Source organism: Salmo salar, chromosome 09 (genome assembly GCF_965601325.2).
Source record: "Salmo salar chromosome 09, fSalSal1, whole genome shotgun sequence".
In the NCBI taxonomy this organism is placed as follows: domain Eukaryota; kingdom Metazoa; phylum Chordata; class Actinopteri; order Salmoniformes; family Salmonidae; genus Salmo; species Salmo salar.
The window spans coordinates 77,203,053-77,215,457 of record NC_138299.1 but is presented as its reverse complement, the minus strand read 5'-3'; the positions used below and the strand labels follow the sequence as shown (position 1 = coordinate 77,215,457).

At 43.0% G+C, this 12,405-nt stretch overlaps 1 protein-coding gene across 1 annotated transcript; it reads right to left on the bottom strand.

The window, feature by feature from the left end:
* Positions 1-179: 179 nt before the first annotated feature.
* On the bottom strand, positions 180-12,277 carry LOC106611699 (glyoxylate reductase/hydroxypyruvate reductase). Its single transcript, XM_014212179.3, has 9 exons — positions 12,021-12,277; positions 11,382-11,512; positions 6,546-6,618; positions 3,408-3,524; positions 3,131-3,219; positions 2,883-2,984; positions 2,633-2,768; positions 2,364-2,494; positions 180-1,339 (listed from the first exon to the last, which is right to left on the bottom strand). The coding sequence occupies exons 1-9, from the start codon at positions 12,083-12,085 to the stop codon at positions 1,218-1,220; spliced, it is 966 nt and encodes a 321-aa protein (XP_014067654.1). The 5' UTR covers positions 12,086-12,277; the 3' UTR covers positions 180-1,217.
* Between the last annotated feature and the right edge of the window lie 128 nt (positions 12,278-12,405).

Here is a 12,405-nt window from a genome sequence, read left to right as displayed (position 1 = left end):
GGCCTATACTATAATATAGGAAAGTTATATTAGGAAAATTATAACTTTGTAATCTGAATATTTTCCTTGGTGCCCCGATCTCCTAGTTAATTACAATTAAACGTTTAATCACGTGATAATAATTACAGGGAGTTAATTGATAAACATGTCTTCAGTTTAATGGTACCCCAAAGACACGACACTGTACAACATTTCTACTTTATTCAACAAAGCCAGAATGACAGACCATGTTAGAGGGAGTGATCAGCTGGTTTGAAACAATGATTACAGACGAGGCGTTTTACCATAGATTAGAGATAGTGTTTCTTAGAATTATGCACAAATAGACAACGGAGAGCCATATCTCAATATGTTAACAAACACAAAACTGTAATGAGAACAAGAGAAAACATTACAACTACTATTTTAATCAAGTATTTTGTACAATTCAACAAAGTGTTTCATAAGAACAAGGCCACTAATGAATTAAGTGTGTGCAGAGACATTGTAGTGCTTTTCTACATCTTTAAAAGGAAGCCATGGCTGACCCTTAGGAGTACTGTTAGTATACTAAGGCATGTTCTCAAAACGCTAATACTGTACACTTCCTCTTTCAAGTAACATTTTATAAGTTAGTCATTTCTTATAAAACAGTAAGAGCAAGAGGCAGAAGTTTACCTTCATGTTGGGAGAGCATGTTAAAGGAAACATTCACCCATTTTGAATGTTATACAGTTTTTGTCCATCTATTTGCCATTCAAGCAGGTATAAATACAGCCGAAAGGACGAATTTTACATCATATACAAAACTCATCATACCGGCTGTATTTCTATGACGCAAAAGATGTCATACCGGCTGTATTTCTATGATGCTAAACTCATCATACCGGCTGTATTTCTATGATGCTAAACTCGTCATACCGGCTGTATTTCCTGCGATGCAAAACATGGCATACTGGCTGTATTTCTGCATGTTTGAATTGGAGAATAGCTCAGATACACATGAAAACACATGAAAATCCCCGGGAATCGATAGAACATCGCTCAGAGATGCACAAAAATGATAAAACATTCAAAATGGGCGAATCTTTCCTTTAATAGAACTGCAATAATCTCAACAGATTCCTTCCTGGTCACTTACGGCTTTAACCTCCCCTGGTAATGACTACTGATTGATTTTTTTTGTTAACCATTCTAACAGGAGGACTGAGGCAGAATTGAGAAGTTGTAGAGCAGCACTAGAATTTGAGTTCGCTGGGCATGTCTATGCCCTGTAGGCCTGCCAGCAGGTTGTTTGCGGACAGCTCTGCCATGATGCCACGTGTGGAGTAGGTAGCACTGCCAATGTGGGGCAAGACCACTGCAGGTGGACAGAGGAGAGAAAGTATTAGCAGGGATGTGATCGGATTGCACAATATACACTGAACAAAAATATAAACAACATGTAAAGTGTTGGTCCCATGTTTCATGAGCTGAAATAAACATGTCCCAGAAATGTTCCATACGCACAAAAAACGTATTTCTCTTATTTATATGCCTGTTAGTGAGCATTTCTCCTTTTGCAAGATAATCCATCCACCTGAAAGGTGTGGCATATCAAGAAGCTGATTAAACAGCACGGTCATTTCACAGGTGCACCTTGTGCTGGTGACAATAAAAGGCCACTCTAAAATGTGCAGTTGTGTCACACAACACACTGCCACAGATGTGTCAAGTTTTGAGGGAGTGTGCAATTGGCATGCTGACTGCAGGAATGTCCAACTGAGCTGTTTCCAGATAATTGAATGTTCATTTTTTGCATCCGACGTTGTTTTAGAGCATTTGGCAGTACGTCCAACCGGCCTCTCACCCGCAGACCACGTGCATGGCATCATGTGGGCGAGCGGTTTGCTGATGTCAACGTTGTGAACAGAGTGCCCCGTGGTGGCAGTGGGGCTACAGTATGGGGAGGTATAAGCTACGGACAACGAACACAATTGCATTTTATCGATGGGAATTTGAATGCACAGAAATACCATGACTAGATCCTGAGGCCCATTGTGAGGCCCATTTTTTTTAAGGTATCTGTGACCAACAGATGCATATCTGTATTCCCAGTCATGTGAAACCCATAGATTAGGGACTAATGAATTGATTTCAATTGACTGAGTTCATTATATAAAACTGTAACTCAGTAAAATATTTGTAATTGTTACATGTTGCGCTTATATTTTTGTTCAGTATAAATCATCTCTGGGGAAAAGCAACTGGTTCATTTCAATGAGCAGGCGTAAAAAAAACCAGTATTCTTTATTCCCCTGGAAAGACCACAACAATGATTAGAGACGAATCATAGACAATAAAACAGAGTAAACTAGCTTCCATCCCTGTCTCCATATACTCACCACAGTTGTTGAGGGTGAGGAGGGGGTGGTCAGTGGGGAGTGGTTCTGGGGTTGTGACGTCCAGCCCAGCACAAGCTATCTGACCACTGGACAGAGCCTGGTACAGATCCTCCTGATTCACCACTGCACCCCTATAACACACACACACACACACACACACACACACACACAGCTCTATTTTTACAACTTTGAATGATTGTAACAGTGCTTATTTCCAAACGCAGTCAGTGTAGTTTGTTTTGCACTGCTCTACGTGTTTAATGGAGTACCTGCTGGTGTTGATGAAGACAGCAGTGTTCTTCATCTTGCTGAAGAAGTCCTTGTTACACAGGCCCTGGGTCTCTGGTGTGAGGGCGCAGGACACCACGACAAAATCACTCTCAGACACCAGCGTGTCCAAGGGCACTGCAACAGAGAGGAGGAGAGAGGGTGAAGAAACAGCCAAATAAACACCTCATCTGATTCTCACCCTCTCTCTTATACTTTCCTGTTTTCCCTAGCCCCTCCAACCCCGCTCACCGTATTCTCCCTCCACCTCAGCAGCATAGGATTTGGCAGTTCTTCCAGAGTACAGGAGCCTCTTCACTCCAAACGGTTTCAGCCTCCTGGCAATGGCCATACCTGAGCGAAAACAGCATTGACTCCAGACAATCAATCAATTATTAAGACATTTTGTCCAGCCCTTTCAGCTACAGTATGGATGGTATGGACCTCAGGCCTAAAGGCAGGAGACAGAATCCAGTATCAATCAATCACCATCACTCTACCTATGCGTCCCAGTCCGATGACACCAACAGTGCTGCCTGACAGACCATAACCACACAACCACAGAGGTTTCCAGGTGCTCCAGCCTCCACTGAGAGAGAGAGAGAGAGAGAGAGAGAGTTAAAAAGTGGGAACTGAGGACACATTCTGTTTTGCTCATATAAAAATTTGGTTCGGCAACACATCCCTAAAGTATCAATGTACAACATGTCAAGAGTGATCATCTGAAACTGAAGTCTCATGTAGTAAAATGTATCTGTGTTTTTATTGGTCACTGACTTCTTAACCTCCACCACGCCCTCTGGTAGCCGCCGAGCTGTAGCCAGGAGCAGGGCGACGGTCAGCTCCGCTGTGGCATCAGTCAGGACGTCTGGAGTGTAGCCCACACGCACCCCTCTGCACAGAACATGGAGACCAGGGCACAATGAGAGTTTCTGACTTAGATGTGAGGAAGGTATTTGTTCGTACATTCATTGATGGAATTGGGCCGGAGCCGTCTGGAGCACCGTACCGGCATCTCAAATTTATCCGGAAGTGCTTACCGGCTCCTCTATAAAACAAAGTGGCTAATCAGCGGCCCAGGTTCACACACAGTCAGAAAAAGATTGATCAAAGTGGAGTGAAGGCGGGGTGAATGCGGGATCTGCATTGAATAGCAATTGAGAGTGGGCATCCATATCCTGATTCCGCTTTGTTCAAGATTATATTCCGCTAGTCTGTGAATCCGGTGTATGCGTGGCAGTAGACTGTTCCAGTTTGAGAATGTGCCAGCCTGAATGAGTAGGATGTGATGTTCCAAGTTGTCAATTTAGGTTTCTTAAGGTCATGAAAATCCTGGAAAAGTCATTTCATTTTAATATTGTGATTTCCTTTTAAAATATATTATCAATCACTTAAAAAAAAAATCGACATATCAGCCATGATCAGAATTAGGCCTTGCCTTCAGCACGTCTCTCTGTGTGTGCTGTGCATTATCTGCATGTGTGCCAGTGTGAGTGGGCCATTTGCCCGAGGAGAGAGAGAGACATTTCAGCAGCAGGTAGCCTATAAAATAATGATAGACTAACTATATATAGCCAATTCAAAACATAACTAGCCATACTAGAAGCTATCTCGCTAGTTAACTATTTAGCTTTATGCCTAAGAATTAAAGTCGTTGACTCATTGTTGCCTTTTCACCGGCACTGTTGAGAAATAAATCTGACACCATCATTTGAAAGCTGTGATTCCCCTCTATTAAACAGTAGGCTAGACATGTAATTCCGACAACGCAAAAAAATATTCGAAGAATAACCTAATTGACAAATAACTTTGATGCAGTGCATAGATCTCCCCTGAAGCATGAATATTATAGATAAACATGTCTTAGTGAGCTACCTTGCTTTGAAGTAGCCTACCTTATCCGTTTTATCCCTGATTCATGGAATGAATGAGAGAATAATTGAATAAAAACATAAAAAGTGTTTGGTTGTAATGTTGCAGTATTTTATAATCGAGGGTGGCCAACAGCTACTGGCTGTGAAGGTTTTTGTTCCGAGCCCTGCTCCAAATTGTAGCCGAAACATCAGCTGCTCAACAGGAACTTGATAAGGAGACTTGGGTGTGTTTCAGGGCAGGATCAAAATCCTGCACACCCTGTAGCTCTCCAGATGGAGGGTTGACCATGTGCATTTTATACAGTAGCCTAACAGTGCAGTTATTCTACTCTGTATGGGGTTAAGTGCCTTCTAGCCTAACAGTGCAGTTATTCTACTCTGTACGGGGTTAAGTGCCTTGATGAAGGGCACAACGGCAGGAGATACAGTGGCAAGAAAAGTATGTGAACCATTTGGAATTACCTGGATTTCTGCATAAATTTGACATAAAATTTGACCTGATCTTCATCTAAATCACAAGAATAGACAAACACAGTGTGCTTAAACTAATAACACACAAATTGTATTTTTCTTGTCTATATTGAATACAATATTTAAACATTCACAGTGTAAGTTGGAAAAAGTATGTGAACCCCTAGGCTAATGACAGAGGCTCCAAATGCTAATTGGAGTCATGAGTCAGATTACCTGGAGTACAATCATTGAGACAAGGTTGGAGATGTTGTTAGAGCTGCCCTGCCCTATAAAAACACTCACAAAATGTGATTTTGCTATTCACAAGAAGCATTGCCTGATGTGAACCATGCCTCGAACAAAAGAGATCTCAGAAGACCTAATATTAAGAATTGTTAACTTGCATAAAGCTGGAAAGGTTTACAAAAGTATCTCTAAAAGCCTTGATGTTCATTAGTCCACGGTAAGACAAATTGTCTATAAATGGAGAAAGTTCAGCACTGTTGCTACTCTCCCTAGGAGTGGCCGTCCTGCAAAGATGACTGCAAGAGCACAGCGCAGAATGCTCAATGAGGTTAAGAAGAATCCTAGAGTGTCAGCTAAAGACTTACAGAAATCTCTGGTAGATGCTAACATCTTTGTTGACGAGTCTATGATACATAAAACACTAAAGAAGACTGGTGTTCATGGAGGACACCACGGAAGAAGACACTGCTGTCCAAAAAAACATTGCTGCACATCTGAAGTTAGCAAAAGAGCACCTGGATGTTCCACAGCACTACTGGCAAAATATTCTGTGGACAGATGTAACTAAAGTCGTGGTGTTTGGAAGAAACACACAACACGATGGGTGGAGGAAAATAAGGCACAGCACACCAACATCAAAACCTCATCTCAACTGTAAAGTTTGGTGGGAGCATCGTGGTATGGGGCTGCTTTGCTGCCTCAGGGCCTGGACAGCTTGCTATCGTCGACAGAAAAATTAATTCCCAATTATACCAAGACATTTAGCAGGAGAATGTTAGGTTATCTGTCCGCTAATAGAAGCTCAACAGAAGTTAGGTAATGCAACAGGACAACAACCCATTAGACAGATGTAAATCAACAACAGAATGGCTTGAACAGAAGAAAATACGCCTTCTGGAGTGGCCCAGTCAGTCCTGGCCTCAACCCGATTGAGATGCTGTGGCATGACCTCAAGAGAGCGATTCACACAAGACATCCCAAGAATATTGCTGAACTGAAACAGTTTTGTAAAGTGGAATGGTCCAAAATTCCTCCTGACCGTTGTGCAGGTCTGATCCGCAACTACAGAAAACAGTTGTTTGAGGTTATTGCTGCCAAAGAAGGGTCAACCTGTTATTAAATCCAAGGGTTCACACACTTTTCCCACCCTGCACTGTGAATGTTTACACGGTGTGTTCAATAAAGACATGAAAATATATAATTGTTTGTGTGTTATTAGTTTAAGCAGACGTTCGTATATATTGTTGTGACTTAGATGATCAGATAAAATGTTATGACAAATTTATGCAGAAATCCAGGTAATTCTAAAGGGTTCACATACTTTTTCTTCCCATAGTCTTACCGTTTCTTGATCTCATCCATGGCCATGTGGTCAAATCCAACAGACAAGGTACTTATAACCTTCAGGTTTGGACCTGAACACAAATCGATAGCTACGTGTTAGGAGAAGACCGAATGGGAACTATCATACAACACATTTACTGTATAATACATACCTAACAGCCTCAAATTACAGATAAATATACATTTACTTACTTGCTTACTTATGTAGGCATATGTATGCTGCAATTCAGCTTTTAGCTGCAAATGTGTACAATTCAAAATAAACCTTAAATATACAGTACCAGTCAAAAGTTAACACACCTACTCATTCAAGGGTTTTTCTTTATTTTTACTATTTTCTACATTGTAGAATAATAGTGAAGACATCAAAACTATGAAATAACACATGGAATTATGTAGTAACCAAAAATGTGTTAAACAAATTCAAATATGTTTTATATTTGAGATTCTTCAAAAGTAGCCACCCTTTGCCTTGATGACAGCTTTGGACACTCTAGGGATTCTCTCAACCAGCTTCACCTGGAATGCTTTTCCAACAGTCTTGAAGGAATTCCCACATATGCTGAGCACTTGTTGGCTGCTTTTCCTCAACTCTGCAGTCCAACTCATCCCAAACCATCTCAATTGGGTTGAGGTCAGGTGATTGTGGGGGCCAGGTCATCTGATGCAGCACTCCTTCTTGGTCAAATAGCCCTTACACAGCCTGGAGGTGTTGGGTCATTGTCCTGTTGAAAAACAAATGATAGTCCCATCAGTGTCACCAGCAAAGCACCTCCACACCATCACACCTCCTCCTCCATGCTTCCTGGTGGGAACCACACATGCAGAGATCATCCGTTCACCTACTCTGCGTCTCAAAGACAATGGCGGTTGGAACCAAAAATCGCAAATTTAAACTCATCGGACAAAGAGACAGATTTCCACCGGTCTGATGTCCATTTCTCGTGTTTCTTGGCCCAAGCAAGACTCTTCTTATTATTGGTGTCCTTTAGTAGTGGTTTCTTTGCAGCAATTTGACCATGAAGGCCTGATTCACGCAGTCTCCTCTGAACAGTTGATGTTGAGATGCGTCTGTTACCTGAACGCTGTGAAGCATTTATTTGGGCTGCAATCTGAGGTGCAGTTAACTCTAATGAACTTATCCTCTACAGCAGAGGTAACTCTGGGTCTTCCTTTCCTGTGACGATTCTCATGAGGTAGGGCTATCTTCTGTATACCACCCCTACCTTATCACAACACAACTGATTGGCTCAAACGCATTAAGAAGTAAAGAAATTCCACAAATTAACAAGGCACACCTGTTAATTGAAATGCATTCCAGGTGACAACCTCAAATCAAATTTTATTAGTCACATGCACCGAATACAACCGGTGTAGACCTGATAATGAAATGATTACTTACGAGTCCCTAACCAATAATGCAGTTAAAAAAAATATGGATAAGAATAAGAAATAAAAGTAACAAGTAATTAAAGAGCAGCAGTAAAATAACAATAGTGAGACTATATACAGGGGGGTACCGGTACAGAGTCAATGTGCGGAGGTACCGGTTAGTTGAGGTAATATGTACATGTAGGTAGAGTTATTAAAGTGACTATGCATAGATGATAACAACAGAGAGTAGCAGCGTTATAAAAGAGGGGGAGGGAGGAGGTGGGGCAATGCAAATAGTCTGGGTAGCCATTTAATTAGATGTTCAGGAGTCTTATGGCTTGGGGTTAGAAGCTGTTTAGAAGCCTCTTGGACCGAGACTTGGCTCTCCGGTACCGCTTGCCGTGCGGTAGCAGAGAGAACAGTCTATGACTAAGGTGGCTGGAGTCTTTGACAGTTTTTAGGGCCTTCCTCTGACACCGCCTGGTATAGACGTCCTGGATGGCAGAAAGCTTGGCCCCAGTGATGTACCGGGCCGTTCGCACTACCCTCTGTAGTGCCTTGCAGTCGGAAGCCGAGCAGTTGCCATGCCAGGCGGTGACGCAAACAGTCAGGATGCTCTCGATGGTGCAGCTGTAGAACCTTTTGAGGATCTGAGGACCCATGGCACATCTTTTCAGTCTCCTGAAGGGGAATAGGTTTTGTCGTGCCCTCTTCGACTGTCTTGGTGTGCTTGGACCATGTTAGTTTGTTGGTAATGTCGACACCAAGGAACTTGAAGCTCTCAACCTGCTCCACTGCATCCCCGTCGATGAGAGTGGGGGCGTGCTCGGTCCTCTTTTCCTGTCCACAATCATCTCCTTAGTCTTGATCACGTTGAGGGAGAGGTTGTTGTCCTGGCACCACACAGCCAGGCCTCTGACCTCCTCCCTATAGGCTGTCTCGTCGTTGTCGGTGATCAGGCCTACCACTTGTGTCATCGGCAAACGTAATGATGGTGTTGGAGTCGTGCCTGACCATGCAGTCATGAGTGAACAGGGAGTACAGGAGGGGACTGAGCACGCAACCCTGAGAGTCCTCTTTTTTGTCGTTACCTACCCTCACCACCTGGGGGCGGCCCGTCAGGAAGTCCAGGATCCAGTTGCAGAGGGAGGTGTTTAGTCCCAGGGTCCTTAGCTTATTGAGGAGCTTTGAGGGTACTATGGTGTTGAACACTGAGCTGTAGTCAATGAATATCATTCTCACATAGGTGTTCCTTTTGTCCAGGTGGGAAAGGGCAGTGTGGAGTGCAATAGAGATGGCATCATCTGTGGATATGTTGGGGCGGTATGTAAATTGGAGTGGGTCTAGGGTTTCTGGGATAAAGGTGTTGATGTGAGCCATGAACAGCCTTTCAAAGCACTTTATGGCTACAGATGTGAGTGCTACGGCTCAATAGTCATTTAGGCAGGTTACCTTAGTGTTCTTGGGCACAGGCATGCTTAAAACATGTTGGTTTTACAGACTCGGACAAGGAGAGGTTGAACATGTCAGTGAAGACACTTGCCAGTTGGCCAGTGCATGCTCTCAGTACACGTCCTGGTAATCTGTCTGGCCCTGCAGCCTTATGAACGTTGACCTGTTTAAAGGTCTTACTCACATCGGCTGTGGGGAGCGTGATCACACAGTCTTCTCGGAACAGCTGGTGCTCTCATGCATGTTTCAGTGTTATTTGCCTCGAAGCGAGCATATGAGTAGTTCAGCTCATCTGGGAGGCTCGTGTCACTGGGCAGCTCTCGGCTGTGCTTCCCTTTGTAGTCTGTAATGGTTTGCAAGCCCTGCCACATCCGACGAGCGTCAGAGCCGGTGTAGTACGATTCGATTTTAGTCCTGTATTGACAGTTTGCCTGTTTTGATGGTTCGTCGGAGGGCATAGAGGGATTTCTTATAAGCTTCCGGGTTAGATTCCCACTCCTTGAAAGCGGCAGCTCTAGCATTTAGCTCAGTGCGGATGTTGCCTGTAATTCATGGCTTCTGGTTGGGGTATGTACGTACAGTCACTGTGGGGACGACGTCATCAATGCACTTATGGATGAAGCCAATGACTGATGTGGTGTACTCCTCAATGCCATCGGAGGAATCCCGGAACATATTCCAGTCTGTGCTAGCAAAACAGTCCTGTAGATTAGCATCTGCTTCATCTGACCACTTTCTTATTGATCTAGTCACTGGTGCTTCCTGCTTTCATTTTTGCTTATAAGCAGGAATCAGGAGGATTGAATTATGGTCAGATTTGCCAAATGGAGTGCGAGGTTGAGCTTTGTATGCGTCTCTGGGTGTGGAGTATAGGTGGTCCAGAGTTTTTTTCCCTCTGGTTGCACATTTAACATGCTGATAGAAATTTGGTAAAACGAATGTAAGTTTCCTTAAATTAAAGTCCCCAGCTACTAGAAGCGCCACCTCTGGGTGAGCGTTTTCTTGTTTGCTTATGGCGCAATACAGCTCATTCAATGCTGTCTTAGTGCCAGCCTCAGTCTGTGGTGGTATGTAAACAGCTACAAAATATACAGATGAAAACTCTCTAGGTAGATAGTGTGGTCTACATCTTATCATGAGATACTCAGGCGAGCAATAGTTTGAGACTTCCTTAGATATCATGCACCAGCTGTTATTTACAAAAAAACATAGTCCGCCGTCCCCTTGTTTTACCAGACGCCGCTGTTCTGTCCTTCCGGTACAGCGTATAACCAGCCAGCTGTATTTTGATAGTGTCGTCGTTCAGCCACTACTCCGTGAAGCATAAGATATTACAGTTTTGAATGTCCCGTTGGTAGTTTAATCTTCTGCGTAGGTCATCGATTTTATTCTCCAAAGGTTTTACATTTGCTAGCAGAATGGAAGGAAGTGGAGGTTAATTTGATCACCTACGAATTCTCAGAAGGCAGCCCGCCGTCTGGCTCATTTTTCTCTGCCTCCTTTTCACGCAAATTACGGGGATCTGGGCCTGTTCCCGAGGAAACAGTATATCATTTGCGTCAGGCACGTCAGACTCGTTAAGGGAAAAAAAGGATTCTGTCAGTCCGTGGTGAGTAATCGCAGTCCTGATGTCCAGAAGTTATTTTCGGTCATAAGAGACGGCAACATTATGTACAAAATAAGTAAAAAAAATAAGTTGCAAATAAAGCTCATGAAACTGGTTGAGAGAATGCCAAGAGTGTGCAAAGCTGTCATCAAGGCAAAGGGTGGCTACTTTGAAGAATCTAAAATATATTTTGATTTGTTTAACTTTTTTGGTTACTACATGATTCCATGTGTTATTTCATAGTTTTGATGTCTTCACTATTATTCTACAATGTAGAAAATAGTACAAATAAAGAAAAACCCTTGAATGAGTAGGTGGGTCCAAACTTTTGACTGGTACTGTATTGAAAAATACTGAGAAGTGCTGTTTGAGTTAATCTGGTCCAGATCATGTCCACCGTACCTGCTGCGTCCAGAACCTCGGTGTCGATCTTGTCCGACAGGAGGCACAGCAGCCCATGGGCCCCCGCCACGCCCTTCAGAAGCTCCGCCCTCGGAACAGGCTCATCAGAGTCCCACAGTGACACTTTACATCTGTTTCCATGGAAATGGGGAGATGACCAGATTAAAATGAGAGACCAAGACAATTTACAACATTTACTTCTTTGTACAGTACTCTCCACATATTCTGCATTGTCTGTCTGTGTGCTATTTTTCAAGGTCTGTTTTCTCCCCATACCTTCCCCTACCTTTAATCTTTATTATACCTCATTACCTAAACCAAATGTTACATAGACGTTTGTAAGTGTTATAAAAACGCCTTCAGAGTACCCACTATAATGTGTGACCTGGAATAAAGGTTATAAACAACTCCAATGAACTTTCACTTTTAGAACACGGTGTAACATTACCCTCCACTTCCTGTGTGTCCAATGCATTTACACAGCAAGAAGTAGACTAGCACTAGAATTAAGTAACACAATTATAACACTATTGGCATGGCTCAGTCATGCATTATAGATTAAAAGTGCCAGCGCATGAGATACTCATACGGCTAGCTACCAAGCTGATCATAGCTAACTATAAAGTGAAACCTGCATACACTCCAGCCTGTGATAGAATCTTCATTCCCTCCTGTGGGATGCGTCTTGTTATGAAAACCTTCATGATCTGTGTGCGTCCTCCGATTGACGGAAAAAGTCAGAAGAACTGCTTGAAATAACGACCCGAATCCCCTAACAGATGTAGCTAAATTTGCGGATTGTTTAGTGTTCACGATGACATTTCAACATGTGCACACGCTGTGGAACCAGGAAGTGTGTTGGGGTCAGACAACATTGCACATGCGTAGTACTGCAATCGATTCCAGACGGAGACGCTTTGCTCCAGGATTTGTTGTTGATGTTTGTTTTTGCATAATGTCAGGACAATATTCCTTGTTGTTGACCTATCTATCCTTTCACTGCCTTCACGGATTTCTGGACATC

Coding starts and splice junctions, on each gene's coding strand:
- LOC106611699 (XM_014212179.3), bottom strand. CDS start 12,085: ATGAAGGTTTTCATAACAAGACGCATCCCACAGGAGGGAATGAAGATT. Junction 2,985..3,130: donor CATCGGACTGGGACGCATAG/GTAGAGTGATGG, acceptor GTTTTCGCTCAG/GTATGGCCATTGCCAGGAGG. Junction 1,340..2,363: donor CCTCACCCTCAACAACTGTG/GTGAGTATATGG, acceptor GTCCACCTGCAG/TGGTCTTGCCCCACATTGGC.